The sequence below is a fragment of the Vombatus ursinus genome, unplaced genomic scaffold, assembly GCF_900497805.2.
Source record: "Vombatus ursinus unplaced genomic scaffold, bare-nosed wombat genome assembly UNPS02014863.1, whole genome shotgun sequence".
Classification (NCBI taxonomy): Eukaryota; Metazoa; Chordata; class Mammalia; order Diprotodontia; family Vombatidae; genus Vombatus; species Vombatus ursinus.
In genome coordinates this window covers 40,462,921-40,475,545 of record NW_020954641.1, presented here as the reverse complement: position 1 = coordinate 40,475,545, position 12,625 = coordinate 40,462,921, and the positions used below count along the sequence as shown (strand labels likewise).

At 43.3% G+C, this 12,625-nt stretch overlaps 2 protein-coding genes across 3 annotated transcripts in view; one reads left to right on the top strand and one right to left on the bottom strand.

Annotated features, from left to right (window-relative positions):
• The window catches only part of DELE1 (DAP3 binding cell death enhancer 1), a 12,483-nt gene extending 9,864 nt beyond the window's left edge, over positions 1–2,619 (top strand). For both annotated transcript variants that reach the window (XM_027841982.1, XM_027841983.1), the window contains exons 11-13: positions 456–615; positions 1,655–1,894; positions 2,308–2,619. In XM_027841982.1, coding sequence (XP_027697783.1) covers positions 456–615; positions 1,655–1,893 — 399 coding nt within the window. In that variant the 3' untranslated portion in view covers position 1,894; positions 2,308–2,619. The remainder of the gene's footprint in view (positions 1–455; positions 616–1,654; positions 1,895–2,307) is intronic.
• A 5,159-nt stretch (positions 2,620–7,778) lies between these two features.
• Positions 7,779–12,625, bottom strand: part of PCDH12 (protocadherin 12) — a 14,839-nt gene continuing 9,992 nt past the window's right edge. Inside the window, exon 4 of the mRNA XM_027841749.1 lies at positions 7,779–9,597. Within this exon, the coding sequence (XP_027697550.1) occupies positions 9,155–9,597 (443 nt within the window). The 3' untranslated portion in view covers positions 7,779–9,154. The remainder of the gene's footprint in view (positions 9,598–12,625) is intronic.

The following is a 12,625-nucleotide window of genomic DNA, read 5'->3' as shown; positions in this document are numbered from 1 at the left end:
ATACACACACACAAGGTTTTTAGAATGTTCATCCCTAATCTGTGGGTATTCAGTTCATTCCCTATCACAATAAATGTAACTGGCTAACTTTGTTCTCCAGATTTCCCGTGATTCAGGTTGGCTGCTTTATCCTTCATTCACTTCTATGTTCAGTAAGCATAGTTCCTGGTGAGGAAAGCTCCACAGTCCATACATTCGGTGCCTCTCTGGGTAACCTCTGGCTCTCTCTTCTTTGGGCTAGGCTGGCTGTGATCTCAAATTCTCCTGGATAACCTCAGATTTCTTTTTGTGGTGATGGTTCATTGGTGTGCGTAGGTGCTGTCAGTGCTGGGTCTCGGTTCTTACTTTATACAACATGGGTGAAGATTGCTGACTCCCAAACCCTTTGTTTTCTTCTGCTTTAATATGTCCTGCACCTATGATCCAGCATGTGTGTGTATGTGTGTCTTTTTCAGGATTCTCAAAGCAAGTACCACATGGGGATTTGCTACGAAAAGGGCCTTGGAGTCCAGAAGAACCTAGGAGAAGCCATGAGATATTACCAGCAGTCTGCTGCTCTGGGGAATGAGCCAGCTCAGGAGAGGCTGAAGATGCTCTTATCAGCACAGCTAGAAGGTACATTCAACCCCAGTCCCTCTGCATGCCTCACCCATAGGTCCTTAAAGGATCCAGCCCACGTGGCATGGTCAGAATGACAGATTTTTTCCCCTTTCCCAGAAATAGCTACCCCTATACAAAGGCCTAAATAGATCGTCATCCCTGGTGATGGAGAAGATAGTGGCCACTGGTAGTTCCTTCTTTATGTCAATTTTTTTTTTTACTATTTTATTTTATACCTCACACTTTGGTAGTATTGCAAGTTTTCCATATGTTGCCATAGTTCACATGATTCCTATAATCCCTACAAGGAATCATCCCATTTTTCACACAGAGGATCCTGTAGGTTGTAGGCCTAAGGTCACTTACTTAGTCAATGACAGAGTTGGGACTAGAATACTGATCTTCTGATGCTAGTCCAGTAATCTTTCTACTATATTACCAGCAGTCAGCTGCTCTAGTGTTCCAGTCCATGGTGGAAAGACCTGGTCACTGTGTTAGGACTTGCTGTTACACCCTGTATCTTCCTTCATTGAATGCAGTGGAGAATTATGGAGTAGCATGTCATCGATGTCAGGAGGATTGGGTTAGAATTGGTATGCTGGGGGAAGCAAATCTGTGTTGTGTTTCTTAAGATCCCACACATTAGGTGTTATAGTGGCCAGAGCACTAGGCTTGAAGTCAGAAGACCTTAGTTTGAGTCCTGCCTCAGGCACTTACCAGTGGTGTTACCTTGGACAGCAAGGTTATACCTTGCTGAACCTCAGTTTCTTCATCTGTAAAATGAGGATGTTGGATTTAGTGGCCTCTAAGGTCCTTTCTAGCCCCAAATATATGATGCTATGAATCTTTTTTTGCAATTTTGTAGTCTTAGAAAGTTGTTTATAGTACCAAGAGTTACACAACCATGTATGTCAGAAGCAGATCTTCAACCCAGGTATTCCTGCCTCTGAGGCCCCATCCACTGTGCCACACCACCTCTCAAAAAACACAAATTTAAAAAAAAACCCCAAGATCCTATTCATTGAATGATAGTTCCTATCTCTCTTCCTCACAGCTTTGGGGCATAATAATCCAGCACTTAAAGGTTTAAGGTCCTTCTCTAGCCCTTCTGTCTGTACTCTGGATACAGCCCTGAATGGGGCTACCCACCTTCCCCATGCTTGGAGCACAGGAAGCCTTGGACTTCTTGGCAGAAATGATCATCTGGGATCCAGCCCTGTAGCATCTAGTGTGACAGAACCCCCGAGTCCATACCCTTTTGAGATGCATCTAGTAAAACTAGGATTTGGATAAGGTAAGAATATGGTTATGGAGGAGCCTCCAAGAGGATAAACTTTGGAGTGGTTTGAGGGGATAGCAACAAAAATAGAAAATATGGGGCAGCTAGGTGGTGCAGTGGATAAAGCTCTGGCCTTGGAGTCAGGAAGACCTGAGTTCAAATCCAGTCTCAGACACTTAACACTTAATAGCTGTGTGACCGTGGGCAAGTCACTTAACCCCAGTCGCCTCACCAAAAAGCAAAACAGATATATATATATATATAAAATGGGATAGCATTCTCTGCTATGGGCTGGTTTGAAGTTCACTATAGAGAATTGGGAGTGATTCCCACCAACTGGTTTCAGAGCTTAGCAAAGTAATGTATATAGAATCTTTTCCAGTCCCAAAGGATTCACTTGTTTGGCTTGTGTTTTTTTGGTTTGAAAGAGGATTTCCAATCAGAGCTGTTCCCTGAACGTATCTGTTTAGACCCATGACAATCACTTCAGTCCCAAAGATGGAAGCTGTGGGAATCCTTCACTGACACTGGACACAGCCTTGGGCCCGAAGGAGTTGGTGCTGCCCAATCAGATCCTTCTGTGAAGACCTTGAAGAATCTCTTTATTTTCCCATGGAAAGTAGAAGACTGAGTGTGAGTTCTATGAGCAAGACAGTATGGTTTTTCCATAGCCTCACTTGGGACATTATATAACATTAAAATCTCTAATATTTAATAAAATCAGCCAATTAAAACGAAAACTAGATTTTCTTATCACTTCGTCCCCTTTGAATGTGAATGGGAGATGAATGGGGGCAGAAGAGAGAGGGCAGCCCAACCTTCATAGCTCAAATCTTTCTATTAGACAGTAAGTCACATGACTAGATATTGTTCCAAAGGGAACGCTTAGAAAGGAATGCATCAACCTTGTTCCATTGACTTCCTTATTTTTTGTTAACAGCCCAAATTAATGATTTTAATAATAACTTTTCTTTTTAATGATATTCATCTGTGTTTAATGAAACATATTTAGGTAAAAATCAAAGGAGTATGAATGTATATAGATGGCTGAACTGATTGATATCTAAATAGAGAACATTTTGCAAGTTCACAAGGGGTTTCAGGAAAAAAAAAAGATTGGGATATATTGTCAAAATAATCCTCTTTCACACTCCTGTGTTGCTTCAAGTTCATTTGACTGTCCACTCCTTCATTGAACTTTACTGTAGACCTCTCTCAGTAGTCCTCCCATACCTAATGTCTCCCAGAGTTTCCTGTGGTTCTGATGGCTTAGCTTCCCCAGCAGTTTTTCTAAGTCTTCTCACAGAATATCAGCTGCATTGGGGAGTGGGGTTATCATCATTGGATAGACTCTGCTGCAGCCCCTCCCCCATGGCTGCATCACAGACATCATTGAGACCGGAATGATTGACATTTATGTAGTACTTCAGGTTTGCAAAGCTTACAATTTACTTAGTTTTTTACTTAAAATATCTTACAATGATCTCATTTGATTTTCGCTAGGTAGATACTACAGGATATTGTCCCAATCTAAATGAGACTTAAGGAGTTAAATGACTAACTCATGATTATGCAGCTGGTAAATCTTGGAAACAGAAGATCTTTTCTGACTCCAAATCCAGTGCCCTTTCTGCTGCCTTCATCCAGATGGGTGTAGATAGCACAGACAAGCTAGAGACCTTTTAGCATTAAAGCCCTATTATCTGATGACTCATCACCAGATCTTGGAAAGGAAGGATAGGGCAGAGCAGCCTGGTCAGCAGAGCCTGGGCTGGACTTTGGGTGACAGTTGTCTGGCTGACTTAATTAGCCCCCTGTGCCTTAGCTTCCTTATCTGGGCTTATATTTGCCATGTGCCCACAGCTCGCCAGACTTAACAGTAAAAAAATAACAGGGGCAGCTAGGTAGTGCAGTGGATAGAGCTCTGGGATTAGAGTCATTGAGTTCAAATCCAGCTTCAGACATGTGACACTTACTAGCTGTGTGACCCTGGGCAAGTCCCTTAACCCCAATTGCCTCACCAAAAAGCAAAATAAAATGAAATAAACCCTGCCCCACCTGCCTAATTCCTTATGATTGAACTTCCTTTGTCTTTCCAATTCCTTTGGGGTTTGATTTTCTCAGGAACCCAAGGATGATTAACTGGCCCGTATGTCCTGTGACATACCCTTGACCTTGCCCAAACCATTCCCTCAGTCCCTTCTAACCCACATTTCTTTAGGTTGAAATCCTGCTCATCTTCCATCATTCATATGATGTCTTGGAACACTTTTGCCTTTCTCATGGCATTTGTCACACTTGGCATTACATTGAATTTGTTTCCCCATGAGGCTATGGAGAGACATCACTGTGAAGTTATACCTTACAGCCATCCGTCAATCAATCAGTAAACATTTATTAGCATCTACCATGTGCCAGGCACTGTGCTAAGTGCTGGGAATACAAAAAAGAGGCAGAAGACAATCCCTGCCCGCAAGGAGTTTATGATCTAATGGGATGGGCAAAGATGAAAAAAGATGACGGGCCATTGTTGGATTGTAGGAGGACGGTAACAACAATGTTCACTGCTGGTGGAGCTGTAAATTGGTCCAGCCATTGTGGAAAACAGTTTGGAGCTATGAAAACACCAACTCTGTGGCTCATTCATCATTGTGTGCCTCCGGGTGCTTGGCACCCATCCTTGCACACAACCAGTGCTCAATCAATGTTTGTTGGATGAATGACTGTTCTTTTAGTTGAGAGAGGGTAGAAATGAGGTTAATAATGTACAGATTGCTGTCAAGTTGAAATTTGGTCACAAGAATGACTGCCTACCAGTCTTCTAGCTGGCTCCAGGTGCCATCTATTGTACTGCCTGTGCTTGGTAATGGCTGAATAGCGATAAATAGTACATATGGCTTGCCATCCCAGAGGAGAATGAGTGCTGTCCTGGTGGAATCTTAGGGAGTATTGTCCAGAATTTTAGCTGTGACATCTTTACCTTTCTGTGACCCATTGCAGCCTACTTTCTCCCTCTAGGAGAAAAGGGGGTTAATATAAGAGATGTTTCCATGAGACAGGGGAGAGGAGGGGGCTAGGTGGGTAGAGCTCTGCACCTGGAATCAGGAAGACCTGACTAGCCTCAGATACTAGCTATGTGACCTGAGCAAGTTACTCAACCTGTTTGCCTCCGTTTCCATAACTGTAAAATGGGGATAATAACAGCTCTTTCCTCACAGGGTTGTTGTGAGGATTAAAAGAGATAATATTTGTTAAAAAAAAACAAAACCAAAACGTTTAATATAGTGTCTGGCAAGTAGTAGGTTCTATATAAATTCTTATTCCTTTTCCTCAGAGTGTGTATCCTATGTCCCTCTACCCCCCATTCCCAACAGGATAGATTTTTCTTTTTTTTTAGGAAATTGGAGTTAAGTGACTTACCTATGGTCATACAGCTAGAGAGTGTTACATGTCTAAGGCCGGATTTGAACTCAGGTCTTCCTGACTCAGGGCCAGTGCTCCATCCACCACGCCACCTAAAAAACACAGCTCATCCCATTTGCTTGCTGTGCTCTAGTGGCCCACAAGAGGTCAGAGGCAGAGAAGAGGTGAGAAAGCTTACTGCTAGAATGATTCAGCCATTGTGTTCTCCAGCACCATGTGTCACCTCTCAACCCATCCCCTCCCCCCCAGGGAGCCTCCTATACACAGGAAATCTATGCAGCTGAGTAGACAATATGATCTAATGCCAGCACTGGGCTGAGCTTCAGAAGACCTGAGACCCCATCCAGGCACAACCTCTTTGGAGAAACTACCTAAGTTTTAGAGTTTTTGTTTCTCATCTGTAACATAAAATACCACTTCACATATGCAAACCATAATTATCTTTCTTCCTCTTGACTAGGAGAATGGTTATACCATTCTCTGATCATAAGTTCTGTATCCCCAAAGAGGAAGAACAAAGGAAGGGCTCGTATCCAGAGGGCATGCTGCTAATGGAATTAAGCAATTGAGCTGCCTGGAAATTTCTAGGACAATGATGAGTCTTAAGATTTGCTATTTCATGGTTCTCTATATCTTGGGGGGGGGAAGGGAACAACTAAATCTATGATTTCATTAAGATAGGGAAGACCCAGGGAAGAAACTCCTTCTGCTAATGGAAATTAGGACCTGATCTGCAATTTATAGTCTTAGAAAGTTGTATGGGGGCACAGAGAGATTAAGTGATTTGCCCAAGGTCACATAGCCAACATGTGTCGGGGCAGAATTTGAACCTAGATCTTTCTGACACCCAGACCAGTTCTCTATACTTCTCTACACATAGTGCCTCTCTATTCAGGGGTGGGAAACCTACAGCTTCAAGGTGACATGTGGCCCTCTAGGTCCTCAAGTGTGGCCCTTTGACTGAATCCAAACTTCACAAAACAAATCCCCTTAATAAAAGGATTTGTTCTGTAAAACTTGGACTCAGTCAAAATGCTGCACCCAAGGACCTAGAGGGCCATATGTGGCCTCAAGACCGTAGATTCTCCACCCCGACCTACACACACACACACACACACACATACACACTCACATATAATTTTAGTTCAACACGATCAATAATCTTTTGTTAAGTACCTACTAAGTGTCAGACACATGCTAAGCACTGGGGGTACTAAAAGAGAAAAAAGACAGTCCCTGCTCTCAAGGAGCTTACAATCTAACGGGGGAGACAATCTAATGGGGAAGACGACATGCAAACAAATATATGCAAAGCAAGCTATGTACAGGATAAATTAGGAAATAATTGGCAGAGAGAAGGTACTAGAATTAGAAGAGGCTGGGGAAGGCTGTCAGTAGAAGGTGGGACTTTAGGACTTAAAGGAAGCCAGAGATGTCAATAGTTGGAACAGAGGAGGGACAGCATTCCAGGCATAGGGGATAAGAAAATGCCCAGAGGCAAGAGATGGCGTATCTTGTTTGGGGAACAGCCAGGAGGCCAGTGTCACTGGATCAAAGAGCGCATGTTGGAGAGACCAGAAAGGTAGGAGGGGACTAAGTTATGAAGGGCTTTGAATGCCAAACAGAGCATTCTGTATTTGATCCTGGAGGCGATAGGAAACCACTAGAGTTTATTGAGGAGGGGTGTGGCATGATAGGACCTGTGCTTTAGGAAAATCCCTTTAGTGGCTGAATGATGAATTGGAGTGAAGAGAAACTTGAGGCTGGCAGACCCACCATCAGGCTATTCCAATAATTCAGGCATGAGGTGACAAAGGCCTGCCTTAGAGTTGTGGCTGTGTCAGAGGAGAGAAGGGGTATATTGGAGAGATGTTGCAAAGGTGATACTGACAGGCTTTGACAATGGCATGGGGATATGGGGAGGGCGGGGCTGAGAGACTGAGGAATCCAGGATGACTTCTGAGTTGTAAGCCTAAGGGACTGGGAGGATGCTGTTACCCTCTACAGTAATAGAGAAGTTGTGGGGTGGTAGGAGGGCTTAGAGGGGGGAACTGAGTTTGAGTTTAAGATGTCTACTGGCCATCCAGTTCAAGATGTCTGAAAGGCAGTTGGAAATGAGATGTTGAAGATCAGCAGAGAGTTTGGGCCAAGATATGTAGTTTGAGAATCATCAGCATAGAGATGGTAATTAAATTCATGGGAGCTGATGAGATGATCAAGTGAAGTAGTATAGAGGGAGAAGAGAAGAGGTCCCAGGATAGAATCCTGAGGAACACCTATGGTTAGAGGTCATGATCTTGAAGAGGATCCAGCAGAGGAGACAGGAGAAGCCAGATAGGACCACTAGGATGAGAACCAGGAGAGAATGATGTCTCCAGAACCTAGAGAGAAGAGAATTGCAAGGAGGAGAGAGTGGTCAACCATGTCACTGGCTACAGAGAGGTCAAGCAGAATGAGGAGAGAGAAGACACAAAGGTTGGGTTTTTCAAAGGAAGCTTTACTAGGTAACCATTCGACAGATTTCCTCCTATCAAAAGGGATTTCACAGTCTTCTCTATAGAGACTGAAGTGAGCTAGATTTTGGAAGACTGGACAAAGATTAAAATCCAACATATGAGAAAGGATGACTTAGTCATGCACATAAATATTCTGAACTGTGAAAATAAAGTGTCATCAGAGGCCAATTCTTTGCCTAATCATAGAGCTCTTGATCTGGCCCCTCCCAACATCCAACAATCCAAATTAAGGTCATCTTCAACATATTAAATCTCAGCCTCAGCTTCTGATAAGATAGTTCACAGATCCATTAAACCAAGTTGCTTTGGAAGTATTTTATTTTTAAGAGGTCTCCAGAGTGAAGCTTAGGCAAGTTCACTGCTGGCAATAGCCCAAATTATTGGCTATTTCTCATCTCCTGAAGTGAGAAGAGTTTAATTTCAGGTGTCCTGTTATATATAGACATCAGTATTGCCCCTTTAAATGCCACATCAAGGAAGACCAACAGGCTGAAGGCAGAAGGCATCTCTAGACAAGGGATCTTTAGTGGCAGCTGATTGGAGTGTCAGGCTCTGGTGAATGCATAGACAATATAAGCATGTGTACATAATGGTACACACCACTTTGGGGCAAGTCACAAGATTCTCCCCCTTTACTTCCCAAAATCAACTTGGACCAAGCTGGCCAAAGATTTTTTGGAGGGGAAGGGCAAAGTGAACACTCATTCTTCCCCCGCTTTTTATGTTTGAAGGGAGGTGACAACCAGAAATTTATGCTATGTTATCAATGGACCAATTAACACTGAAGAAGACCCAGAATTCAGGGCCCTATACTGGGGTGACTCAGTCTGTATCAGATGAGGGGCAACTCAGGTATTGTTTTTCATGAGAACGTCCATTCACACACACTTGCTGGTGATATTTCTGAAGCATTTCTACTTCTAGGGACTGTTTCTTTACCTGCTGTATGTATTTTGCCGGTAGACACCCAATCTCTGTTTCAATCTAGCACCCATTCTTCAGCCAAGTCCTTCAGTAGGCTGAGCCCTCCTTTAAAGAAGTCTGCTTTGTCCACTTGCTGACACTGGCAATCCTGGAGATGGGCCTGGTGCCTTCCTTGGAACAGCTTAGGATGTAGAGTCAGCCAGGAGTTTTCTGTCTACCTCAGGTTAGGTTCCTTCATGGTGAGGTTAGAGATTTCAGGACCTACCAATGGGACCCAGGCCTCAGACTCATCACCTAGCACCAAACCCGACAAGCCTTAAGGTATGGCCTGAACACAGAAATACGCCAATACTCCCCCAGACTCGGGGGTGGGTGGCTTAGGTTCCTCCCGCCAGAGAGCCCCTGTCTAGGCTCACAGGCCCCTGCTGCTATTGCTGCTGCCAGTCCTGCTCTTGGTTCCTTTCTTTCCACCTGTACCCATGGCTTCAGAGCCCAGGGCCCCACCTCCAGCAAGGTCTAATCCCAGAGTCTTGCCACAGGCTGAGAGGCGCTGCAGCACCTCAGAAGCAGCCACAGGGGCGTTGCTGTTTTGGGACAGCAGCATCTCAAACAGGGAGCTCATTTCTGAGAGGAAGGTGCTGGCCAGCTGGTTCCCCATCGAGTTCATGTCAGAACCAGCAGATTTACCAAATGTCTGGAAGGTTCTCGGCTCCTCCATGGCAGTGACTTCTCGACCCTGGCTAGCAGCTGGGGAGTCTGGAGAGAAGACATTGTCTCTGTAATTGGTGTTAAGAGGCAAGGACAGCCTTGCCATCCAAGCTGGGTCTGGGACATTCAGCCGATCAAGGGCCAGACCTGTCAGTCAGACAGAAACAACAACCATGCTGTGAGACAACAAAGTGCCAAGCAGGACAAGGGAGGAACTGTAGGTCAGGAAAAGGGTAGTGAACAGTACAAATGGGGGAAAGGAAGTGACTGGAAAGGATGAGAAGAAAAAAGGAAGGAAAAGAGCCCAGATAGTAAAGTTTTGGGGGCAGGAAAAGTCATTGGAGAGCAGAGCTATAGGGAAGAGGCAAGTCAAGACCAGAGTAGTGAAGAATGTGAAACTAGGATTCAGGAAAACAATGTGACTTTTGTGTTGGTTATGAGTTTCAGGTTTATTTGTCTGTTCTGTCTTTGTGCCACCCTCTACCACTCCTGTGCAGCCAGATCTCCTTCCCCCTTAAAGGAAACTTTTCTCTCTTCTGGATACCATAAGGTTACTTAGAACTGCCTTCATTATACAGACTGAAGCATGCTATTTTTCACTTTCTTCCTTTCATTCTTTTTCTTTTATTAGAATCTTCTTGTACAAAATTACTTATATGGAAATGTTGCACAGAATTGCACATGTATAACCTATATCTGATTGCTTACCATCTTAGGGAGGAGGGAGGGATACAATTTGGAACTCAAAATTTAAAAAAAAAGTTAAAAAATTGTTTTAACATGTAATTGGGTAAAAAAATATATATATACATAAATATACATACATATATACACACATATATATGTGTATATTTCATATATATATATATACCTTCATTAGCTTTGATTTGTCTAATAATGTTCATTCAGCCTATGGCCAAATTGGCCCGTCTTCTCTACTCTTGAATGTCTCCTGTGTGATGGCAAACTAGGCCATCTTTTGTCTCAATTCTTACCTCGCCTTTAATTCCTGAATGGCCATTGCCCCAGACAAACTAAGATCTGGGAAAGACCTTAGCTTAAAAAGGCCAAGGTATCTCACTGCATCTGGGGCCATCGCCAGTCATCTTAACCTATGTCTTGCCACTGGATTCTGACAACTGTGGAGGAGTGAGGCTGATGACTTAGCACAGCTCTGCCTCACTTAAATCCAATTCATTTGCAAGTCAAGACGTCATTTTCCCGATGTCATTTTTCTTCTTCAAGAAAAAGGATGAACAACAACAGTGAAGGTCCCTTCCTCTTCCCTGTGTACTTACTCTCTCTAACCCACATCACAGGAGCCTTGCTTTCATTTCTCCCCACCCTAGGCTATGTCCCACACCCCTAGTTGTTTCCTAGCCCAGCTGATTCTCTCCTTCTGAATAAAGGCACTAGTATTTGCTTTAAAATCAAAGACAAAATTGAAACAGTCCCTATCCTCAAAGAATTTATATTCTATCAAGGGAAATAACGTGTACCCATATAAGTAAGTGCAAAACACATAGAAAGTAAATAGAAGGTAATTTCAGTGTGCAGAGGTCCTAGCTGCTGGAGGAATCAGGAAAGGCCTCATGGAGGAAATGGTACTCAAACTAGAAGGTGGGGATTTTAAGAAATGAGGAGGGAAGGCATTCCAGGGACAGACTTGGGTGATGGAATGTCTAGAGTGAAGATCAAGAAGTAGGTCAAGAAGTAGGCCGGATGGCAAAGTATATAAAGGAAAGTAAGGTACAATAGATCCTGAAAAGGTCAGATGGAGCCTGACAGTGAAGGACTCAAACTGCCTAACAGAAGAATTTGCATTTTATCTTACAGGCAATAGGAAGCTACTGGAGCTTTCCAAATAGGGGAGTGATGAGATTAGACTTTTGCTTTAGGAATATTACTTTAGCAGCTAGGTGGAGAATAGATTGGAGAAGTGGGGGACATGAGGTAAGGAGACCAACTAGGACAGGGGTGGGGAACCTGTGGCCTTGGGGCCACATGTGGCCCTCTAGGTCCTCAAGTGCAGCCCTTTGCCTGAATCTTACTTGAGGACGTAGAGGGCCATGTGGCCTCAAGGCTGCAAGTTCCCTACCCCTGAACTAGGAGATAGTGATCATGAGTTTCATAAGAATTCCTTTATCTAGTTCGTAGATCACTTTTATCATTTATAACAAAAGATAACTTAGGTTTTAGGGGTTTTGTTCAAGCATGTGTTGTTTCTTCAGGAGAATATCCCAGCAAGTGCAGCTTCTACTCTTAAATTTAGTAACTCTAGTCCCAAACACTAGGGTTTCATTATTTCCTTGAGATTTTTGACTTTCAATTCATTCCTCCAAATGAATTTCCTTGGTATTTCTTCTTCTCTCTCTCTCTCTCTTTTTTTTTTTTTAAGGCAATTGAGGTTAAGTGACTTGCCCAGGTTCACATAGCTAGTAATTGTCAAATGTTTGGTCTGAGGCCGGATTTGAACTCAGGTCCTCCTGACTTCAGGGTCAGTGCTCTATCCACCGCGCCACCTAGCTGCCCCTGGTATTTCTTCTATAAAGTAATCCTTCGATGGTTTGATTGGCACTGAATTAGTAAATTAACTATCATTTTTATTATGTTGGCTCAACCTACACATGAACATTTAAGATTTCTTCAATTATTTAGCCCTGTTTATTTCTATAAATGGTATTTTATAGTTGTATTCATATCACATATTAGGGTTTTCCTGGCTGAAAACTTCCACAAGTTTCTACCTTGTTTGCTACTCTCCTGCTCTGGCCTATAATACCTCAGTTGCAGCCTAGGCCCTGGGCCTGGCAGGGAAACGTTCCCTAGAACTCTGAGGACAATTCAAAGACCTCCCTCTCATTACAGAAACTGGTGCTAAATGGAAATGTGCTATATACAAGCAAGGATATACGAGCAATTATCATCAGGGGGATGATAATTGAAAGAATATCCACTATACTTCCAAGGCCAAGTGGTACCATGGAAACATTACCATGTCTGAAGTCAGAGGGTATGTGTTTGAATCCTGACATTACTACGTACTACCTATGTGACCTTGAACAAGTTACTTAAACCCTCTGGGCTGTAGATTTCTCATCTGTAAAATAAAGTGGTTGGACTAGATGTTGTCTGACATCGCTTTGAGCCCTAGATTTAGGATCTTAAGACTCCA